Source organism: Drosophila tropicalis, unplaced genomic scaffold (genome assembly GCF_018151085.1).
Source record: "Drosophila tropicalis isolate 14030-0801.00 unplaced genomic scaffold, ASM1815108v1 contig_158, whole genome shotgun sequence".
NCBI lineage: Eukaryota > Metazoa > Arthropoda > Insecta > Diptera > Drosophilidae > Drosophila > Drosophila tropicalis.
In genome coordinates, this window is record NW_027172602.1 from 617,358 (window position 1) to 626,456 (window position 9,099).

Here is a 9,099-nt window from a genome sequence, read left to right on the forward strand (position 1 = left end):
CTTGAAGACACGCACCGCATGTGGTCACAGATGTTTTGACATGAGGATCGGTTTTAGACTCCAAGAGCTACTTCCGTTTGCATTACGAAACCAAGAGACCAAAAAACAATACAAAGGACAGACAAAAACGAATTGTTTGCTTCAGGGACAGATTGGAATTGAAAATTATAAGGCCAGCTGTTGGTTTCGATATTGAATATGTTTTGTTGATTGTTGAAATCTCAAAATTAATTTAAAAGTCGCTCTTAAATATTTGAAATATAATTTCAAATTCCAAAAGTCAAAACGAAATCGATTTGAAAACGAGAACAGTAAAAAAATTAATTGTTGTAAAAAGTTAGCTTTGCTTTATTTGTTAAACTAGTGGCCCTCTATGTGTCTGCTCCGCTCCTGGTCTAAAGATATGAAGACACATCGTTTTTCAAGGATCATTTGCCCATCAGCTGAAGATGAAGATGCCAAAGAAAGGCAAACAAGGAGATTGAAATGTCCGGACTGCAAGCGATGGCCAATTAATATTACACAAATATGTGTGTTTGTTGTTGTTTTGACAAGTGCGCACAAGAGAATGTGTGGAAATGCTCTGGTTATACTATTTTCTTTGTGCCCCACCCCCCCAGCTCTTATCTAGACATACATACATATGTATTCCATTCCCATTTCTGTTGGTTTCATGCACAATTTGTCGTCACTTGGCGATGACTTACTTAATTCATTTAACAGTCAGAGTCGGAGCGGCCTGTGGAACTCATTTGACTTACTGAGGTTGCGAATGATGCCTCCTCCTCGGTGTTGTTGTAGTCGTCGTCGTCATTCAGTCAGAGATCGTTGATGCCTCAAGTTCACACTGCATAGAATCGAATTCGGAATGGCCTTTGCTTCATCCTCATCCACATCAGTCACATATTTGCTAACAGCCCTTGGGCATCATGATAGCAATAGTTCAGCTGCCAGCGGAAGTACTAATCCCGATTCTGAGGATTCACAGTTATCCTTAGTGGGTCATAATCAAAATCAGGGTCATAGACCCAATGGACCGCCCAGGCAGAAGATTAATGCCCGCGAACGGTATCGCACATTTAAGTGAGTTGACCATCACAAATTGTTAAATCAAATGCAAAGGCAATTATATGATACATATATTTGTTTTGTTTATTAGTGTTAATTCTGCCTACGAGGCTTTGCGTAGTTTAATACCCACCGAACCCGTGAATCGAAAACTGTCTAAAATTGAGATTATACGCCTTGCCAGCAGCTATATAACACATCTAAATAGCACTTTACATGCAGGTAAGTAATTGAAAACAATTCAAATAAAAAGTTATAAATAAATTATTAATCCGCAAAATCCTTTGGACCAGGTACGGACCATCAGCCCTGTTTGATACATCAACAAAACAATGAAGGAAGTGAATTTGCAACACGTATTCGTATTTGTACATTTTGTCTTAAATCAAAGTAAATTAAAAGTAATTAAAATTGAGTGTGTTTCGAATTTCCCGCCCAGTTGTACCCTTAGGACTATTACTCGCACCCTTAGGACTATTAATCGCACCATTAGGACTATTACTCGTTATTTTCAATAGGTCTGGCAACACTGTTTGATATTTGCGCCAAAACTTTGGCCTGAAAATAGATTAGAAACATTTCAATTAAAAAACATAAATAAATTGCTAGAAAATATAAAATGCAGACTGTCAAACGTGTCCTGACGCCCAGCAAGCATCAGAATGACGCCTCACAAGAGTCCACAGCAAAGAAATTCAAACAGGAGTTGGACCTGAAAGATGAATTGGAAAATTTTCAATGGGACAACGATGAGGATTTTGAGGATTTCGATGTGGATGCTGTGACAGTGGCCCACAAATTGGACCTGAGTCGATGGCAACGTTGTGTGGTCCAAGAAATTGAACGTCAAACCAAGACACATGAGTTGCGGCTAATAGTACGTCAAAGTGTTGCCGAAGATCGGGATAAGGAGGATGTTAAAGAGGCGACAACAGCTGTTTGTCATCTCCAAACGCCTTGGAATCAAACGGAGTTATCAATCGGTGATCTAATCTCATTGCAAGGCCAATGGCAGCCTTCATTGGGTGCTTATGTCATTAATCAGGATCATGGATATTGTGTCATTCATCCAGATTTACTGATTTCGGGCACAACGGTTACGGGTTCCTTATTCTGCCGCCGGAAGGCAGTGCTACAGGAACGTTTCCGTGGCCTAGATGCGGGCAATGCTGTGGTGAGTCCACGGCTCAAGATTTGAATTGATATTTTCCAGTTTGTTAACCAATTATTTGATCTACAGATGGTTATTGGTACACTGGTTCATGAATTGCTCGAAAAGGTTCTTGGCCAAAAACTCTACAACGCTGAACAAATTCAAAAGGCACTTGAAACCATGTTCAGGAGTCCATCACTTGCCTCCATGCTCTATGCGGGTGGCTTAAGTCTTGGTGATTTGGAGCAACAGCTCCAGCAGTATGTTGAACCTATTTTGGCCTTTGTTCAACAGTATATTAAGGGTATAAAGCCATCTGTGATGCCACATAACACATTCCAGGGACGGATTGAGCAAATTCACGATATTGAAGAGAATCTCTGGGTACCCCAATTGGGCCTTAAGGGCAAAGTAGATGTATCTGTTAAGTTGGCCAAACAGAAGCAACCCATTCCACTGGAGTTAAAGACAGGCCGTGCCAGTTTCTCGATGGAACACAAGGGACAACTAATGCTCTATCAAATGATGCAGTCGGCACAAGGTCAAGAAACTAAAAGTGGACTGCTCCTTTATTTGCGCGAAGGACTCATGCAGGAGATACGCGGCGAACGCAAGGACCAGCGTAGTCTGATTTGGTTACGCAATGAGTTGGCCCACTATTTGACTCGGCAAGTTCAATTTCCCGAAGATGGCAATAAATCGTCCGCAACATCGGTGTTTCAACTGCCGGAACCCATTTATCATCACAAAGCCTGCGAGAATTGCGCATATAATACCATTTGTTGTAGTTTTGCTCAGCGAGAGCAGCTTCAACTGGCTGAGGATCATCCACTGAGTGTCCTAATGCCAAGGGTGGTGGGACATCTTACCGAGCCCGATCAATCGTATGTTCAGCATTGGTGTGGCCTTTTAGGCCTGGAAGAGCAACATTCAAGGCAATCCATCCAAGTGAATGCCCTGTGGACTTTGAGTAGCCTTAAGAGACAGAAACTGGGTCGAGCCATCGACCATTTGAAGCTCGTGCCAGATCAGAAAGTCATCTACGAGGAGGGTCGCTATAGTCAGTCCTTGGAATTATTTGACCATAAGGATGCTATATTAGATTTAACACTGAGTGGGGTAAGTGCTTATCCCATTAGTTTTGAGTAATGACATTGCAACTGCTTATTTTTCCAGTTTGATGTGGGTGAATATGTGATTGTCAGCTGCCATTCTCGACTGGCCATTGCGGCCGGTCACATCATCTCATTAACTAGTCGCCGTTTGACCCTTCAGCTGGAGCGTGATCTTAGTCAGCTTTATGCTGGCGAGATCTTTATTATGGACAAGCATGAATCACAATCGTTTTCCACCTTCAACTACACAAATCTGGGTCTTCTCATCTCACCGGGTAAAAGATATGAGGAACTCCGTTCCATTGTGATAGCCCGTGATGCACCCACAGAGCATAAAGTGCTGCCACGTCTGATTCTTACGGAAGGGGCCGACATACTTGCGTCCCTTAATAAAGTACAAAAATCAGCTGCTCTGCGGGCATTGACAACAAATTCGTATCTGCTCATCAAAGGTTTGCCTGGCACGGGAAAAACACAAACTTTGGTCGCTCTGGTCCGACTGCTTCATCTTCTTGGACGCAGTGTTATAGTCACAGCGCAAACCCACTCGGCAGTGGATAATTTGCTACTCCGCCTGATGCCCTTTAACCTGCCAATGATAAGATTGGGCTCCCGTTCTCGTTTACACCATCAATTGGAGTCGATTAGTGAGTCCACATTGACGGCGGATTGCAAGTCTGTGGAACAGTTAACAGCCACTTTGGAGAAACCATCCATAGTGGGCGTCACTTGCCTGGGAGCCAATCACCCGATGTTCCAGCATCGTCAATTCGATTATTGCATTGTGGATGAGGCCACTCAAGTTCTCCAGCCTACCGTGCTGCGTGTATTAATGCATTGCAAACGATTCGTCCTTGTTGGCGATCCTGAGCAGCTGCCCCCTATTGTAAGGTCTCTGGAGGCCCGACAAAGAGGGGCCGACGAGACGCTCTTTCGCCGCTTGGATAGTGGCGAAAAGACCACAGCTGTTCTCACCCTGCAATATCGCATGAATCGAACCATCACTCGTTTGGCCAATCAGTTGACCTATGGTCAGGCCCTTAAGTGTGCCGATGATCAGGTGGCCAATGCCCGACTCCAGCTACAAGAGTCTCTGCCCGCTACATCAAAATGGGTACATCGTGCCCTTCAAAGTCACTTGGAACAGGCAGTCATTCTAATGGACACTCAGGATTGCTCTGAACGTTGTCAAGTGTATGCCAAGGGTTCGAAGAAACTTGGCGAAACCTGCCTATCCATTGAACAGCACTATGGTGAGGGTCTGAGCGAGGATACGAAACGTTCCAAGCGTCGCCAATCTAAATACACAAACTACTGTGAGGCTGCCATTGTGATGCATTTACTACGACAATTGCTAGCGATTGGCTATGATCCCAACCGACTTGGTGTCATTGCTCCCTATCGCGCCCAGGTCGAGTTGTTGCGCAAATTGGGCAATGCCCTCGATCAGAATATCGAATTCAATACTGTGGATCAATATCAGGGCAGAGACAAGGATCTCATTATCTATAGTTGTGCCAAAACAGGCTCCATTGCTGTCGATGGCAGTGAGCAAATGGAACGTAATCGTGAATCTGAAATCCTTGAGGATCAACGTCGTCTCACCGTGGCCATCACTCGAGCCAAGCACAAGCTAATCATACTTGGCGATGTCAACTGTCTGCAGCGCTATGGCCCCTTCAAACGTCTCTTTGAGCACATACCGGATCGATGTCGTCTCCAGTTGACTGAGAATCGCATGGATTTCAATTGGAAGGCATTGCTCGATGAACTGGCCGAGCTAATGGGCGCCTAAAAACGAGTGATTATTGATTGATATAGGATTTATTTATTCATATATCATATCTAGATTTGTATGCATTATCTATTCGGTTTTTTTTTTTTGCTTGATTGTTATTGCATGTCATTCAGTTAGTTATGTTGCTGAGAAAAGTATATTTTATGTCTTTAAATATTTATTAAGTGAATTTTTGCCAGCAAATATATTTGTAAGCTAAAAGTTTTTAAAGCCTCATGGAAAATGTTTGTACCTCATATTCAGGCTTGTTTTTTTTCCAGTTTATGTTGTGAGGTGACGGACATTCCTTTTGGAAATTCGTTGGTAAACAACATAAACCTTGGCATCATTCGATATGTTTCGATTCTGCGCCATTTCCAAATTTGAATGCAGCTCTTACAATTTTAAATGAATCATTATATCTCAACGTTAAGCTAAATTCCATAACTATAAGACCCTCTTGGTTTACCTTTAGCTGAAATTGTAGAAAAAAGTTGACTTAAACGTTTTTTAGAAATCAATTTCATTAAATTTACGTTTAATTAAGAATTGGTTGAAAATTGTCTATACAAATATGAAACGCGCCTTTCGTTGATACAATGTACAAGGTACATTTGTGCGTTTTGTAGGAGCTCTCGAAAAATCTAAGAATTGGAATTTTAATTTCATATTTGAGTTATGTAATTTTGGCCTAACATTTTGAGCATTAAAATAACTGCATATTATGGCTATTAATTTTTATTTGTTATTGTTTAAACGAAACGCAAACGTTGTTGTTCATTCGAAATCCAAACACACAATTAAACGCTTCAGGTCATAACCAAACCTACCTGAAGAACCAACCCAAAAGAGGAATCCGATTTGGTCTATATATCTTAAGAGATTCCTAAGAGCCTTGGCATATAGTATAAGCATCCCTAAAAGATTCCATATCTTAATCAAAATGTCAGGTCAAGTGAGGTTCACTTCAAAAAACGTAGACCAATTGTTTGGCCTTGTTTGCTTGATTATCATCAGAGCATCAAATCTTCGGATTTTCATCTAATTTCAAATCAGTTTATTTAAGTTTTGGCTATATTTTATGGTTATTTACATTTACCAACACACACACACACACGCTGTCGTTTCTCGTGTTTAGATTATGGTCTATAGAAGTATGTACATATGTACATTTTGGTGTACAGGTATTTACATAGACACTTCCCCTCCCCCCATTAAGACCACAAGTTTCTATTTTTATACCCTTACCAAAGAAGTGTATTCAATTTGATTAAAAGTTCATGGTATCCACTATTACAACGATTTGTAAGGGTATAGAAACTTCGACCCGATATTGATATTAGTCTAACCCTTTGGTTAAATGAAAATCTAGTTAGTTGCACTTGCGTGATGACCTCCAATCGAAATCTGCGTGTTGAGTGATTGCGTTGATTTTGCAATATTTGCCAAATACTCGTTCCCATAAGTACTGTAAATATGTCAGTGTGCTACTTGCCTCCTTTTCGTCCTGTTTTTGTTGTGGTCACGCCCCAAGTTTGTCCATTAAGTGCCAGTTGATGGTTGGAAATTTTCAATTTGGTTTGCCATTTCTATTTGTCAAGTGTCAATAATGATTAGAATGCGCTAATAGCCAAGAAGCCAGGAAGAGCTGACCTTACCGAGTCGAGTGGCTTATATAAATGGAAGCAGCAAACGAGCCAAGGGATTCAAGTGAGAGTGCATCATGAGGACTCATCGCTCCAAAGGCAATGAAAGTGGCGATGACACCGATCAGGATGAGGATGATGAAACAACAATCTGCAGTCGTGAGGCAATTAAGCGAAATATTATTTATTATCTGAAGAACACGACTTTACATGGCCTGAAGTATATAGCTGAGGAGCATATAACCATACCAGAGAGGTGAGTGGGATTTATTAATCATTTCCCTGTATTCCCAGTTCGCAATTTATTTGGTCTTCAATCTCCCTTTTCAGAGTCTTCTTTGGCATTTCGTTTATTGTGGTATTTTGCATTTCGGGATTTTTCATTTCTAATGTTTACATCAAATGGAGTGCCTCACCCATTATAATATCGACAAGCGCCAAGCAAAAACTCACTAGCAATATGCCCTTTCCGGCCATAACCATATGCAATCTTAACCAGGCTATGCTTACTCGAGTCAAGCGACTTTCAAGGTAATCATAATCGGAATGAATCATTATTTTGAATTAAATTGATTCTCCATCCAGCTCGAATATCTCATTGCTTATGAGCCTTTGTGATAAGAGTGGCGATCAAACGATTTCATATATCGGTACCTGGAAATACTTCAAGGCCATTCTAATGGAGGTGGCCCAGCCGTGCGATGATATGCTAATCTCTTGCACCTTTGGGGCACGCAGAGAGAAATGCTCCTTACTGTTCACTTCCATACTAACAGATGATGGACTCTGCTGCAACTTCAATGCCCTGGATCCCAGTTATGTTATCCGAAATTATAGCGACGACATTCGTTTAGAACCGGAAGAGGAGAATTCCAAATATGAAGCTGTCGACTGGACACCAGAAAACGGTTATTCCCGAAAGCTACCCGAATTCTATTATCCCAGAACCTCGGGTGGCACAGGTATCCGCATGGGTCTTACTGTCGTTCTAAATGCTTCCATTTCCGAGTATTACTGTACCAAATCCATGAGTGTGGGATTTAAGGTAATCGCCAATCAAAGTGTTGACGAAAGAAAATGTTTATTAACGATCTTGTTCCAGGTTCTGGTACACAATCCTGCCGAATTGCCCAAGGTTAGTAATTACGGTTTCCTTGTCACCGCCGGACGTGAAGCTCGCATACCCATTGAGCCCGTCTACGAAGATGCCTTGGCCAGCATACGAAGCATTAAGAAGACAACGCGTCGTTGCCTCTTCTCGGACGAGAACGATTTGGCCTACTATCGCACCTATTCCCGCAAGAATTGTGAGCTGGAATGCGAAGCCAAACTTCTCCTTCAGGTATGCAGTTGTGTTTTATATTATTTGCCCAGAATCGATCCAGCTGCTCGGGTATGTGGACCGAATGATAATGCCTGCACCAATCAAGTGCAGACTGCGATTGAATCAACGCAATCGAATCTATCGTGTGAGAGCTGTTGGCCTGGTTGCTTTGAATTGACCTACAGGGCAACCGTGTCGACATCGAGCATAATGACCGGTTCGAGTTTTCAGCCAAGTGATGATCTGGCAGCGTCTATCTTTAGAGGCCCGTATACGAAAATAGACGAATTGTCGATATTACATTTTTACTACGTCTCCAACACATTTCGGAGCACTACCAAATCGGAGATGTTTGGCTTCACCGAGTTTCTATGTGAGTGGGATCCTCTCAGTCAGTTGGAATTGAATAGCTTCTTCAAGTCTTTTCATTGCAGCAAATACGGGTGGACTATTGGGTCTCTTTATGGGTTTTAGCATATTCTCAATTATCGAGATTGTCTACTATATAACCGTTCGTCCATATTGCGCCTCGCGGACTATACAGCGACGCCGCCGTGAACATCAGGCTCAACTCCTCTGGTTAACCCCAGTACGAAAGCCCCAAGAACAAACGAAACAACGTCGTCGACGATGGGCTCCTCCACTTCCACCTCCGCCATACAGTCAATTGCAGAGTCAGTCGCAGCGCAAGAAGACCAAGTCGAACAAGCTGGAAGCTAAGAAGAGTATCTGGCACACCTTGCGTGCTGGAGCACGGGACTCAACTACCGTCTATCCCTATGTGGACTAGTTGGTATTTTGTTTTTGTTATTTCAACGTTTTTAATGGTCTAGAGAATGAGTCTGAGGCACTTTGAACCAAAAGACAAATAAATGATGAGACCAACGAACTCGCCACACGCACACTAAACCTGTGTGTGTGTGTGTGTGTGTGTGTGTGTATGGATGTGGGTGTTTGAAGGGCTATACCGGAAACGTACTCCACGCCCACCACAAAACCAAACAAAACCAATTTAA

General features: G+C 42.3%; 3 protein-coding genes across 3 annotated transcripts; all 3 read left to right on the top strand.

Annotated features, from left to right (window-relative positions):
• The first annotated feature begins 372 nt into the window (after nt 1-372).
• On the top strand, nt 373-1,480 carry LOC137587318 (basic helix-loop-helix transcription factor scleraxis). Its single transcript, XM_068303660.1, has 3 exons — nt 373-1,083; nt 1,160-1,290; nt 1,362-1,480. Exons 1-3 carry the CDS (start codon nt 869-871, stop codon nt 1,460-1,462), a joined length of 447 nt encoding a protein of 148 aa, XP_068159761.1. The 5' UTR covers nt 373-868; the 3' UTR covers nt 1,463-1,480.
• A 115-nt stretch (nt 1,481-1,595) lies between these two features.
• On the top strand, nt 1,596-5,372 carry Dna2 (DNA replication helicase/nuclease 2). Its single transcript, XM_068303271.1, has 3 exons — nt 1,596-2,242; nt 2,309-3,340; nt 3,398-5,372. The coding sequence occupies exons 1-3, from the start codon at nt 1,688-1,690 to the stop codon at nt 5,129-5,131; spliced, it is 3,321 nt and encodes a 1,106-aa protein (XP_068159372.1). The 5' UTR covers nt 1,596-1,687; the 3' UTR covers nt 5,132-5,372.
• A 1,464-nt stretch (nt 5,373-6,836) lies between these two features.
• Nucleotides 6,837-8,873, top strand: ppk28 (pickpocket 28). Its single transcript, XM_068297941.1, is given in 4 exon segments — nt 6,837-7,015; nt 7,090-7,804; nt 7,862-8,456; nt 8,518-8,873. Coding segments are annotated over 4 exon segments (1,845 nt in total).
• The last annotated feature ends 226 nt before the right edge of the window (nt 8,874-9,099 follow it).

Bases quoted from the DNA above. Each gene is read 5' to 3' on its own strand.
- LOC137587318 (XM_068303660.1), top strand. From the start codon at position 869: ATGGCCTTTGCTTCATCCTCATCCACATCAGTCACATATTTGCTAACA. The intron at 1,084-1,159 runs GTGAGTTGACCA...TTTGTTTATTAG, and splicing joins GAACGGTATCGCACATTTAA to TGTTAATTCTGCCTACGAGG. The intron at 1,291-1,361 runs GTAAGTAATTGA...CCTTTGGACCAG, and splicing joins AAATAGCACTTTACATGCAG to GTACGGACCATCAGCCCTGT.
- Dna2 (XM_068303271.1), top strand. From the start codon at position 1,688: ATGCAGACTGTCAAACGTGTCCTGACGCCCAGCAAGCATCAGAATGAC. The intron at 2,243-2,308 runs GTGAGTCCACGG...TTTGATCTACAG, and splicing joins TAGATGCGGGCAATGCTGTG to ATGGTTATTGGTACACTGGT. The intron at 3,341-3,397 runs GTAAGTGCTTAT...TTATTTTTCCAG, and splicing joins TAGATTTAACACTGAGTGGG to TTTGATGTGGGTGAATATGT.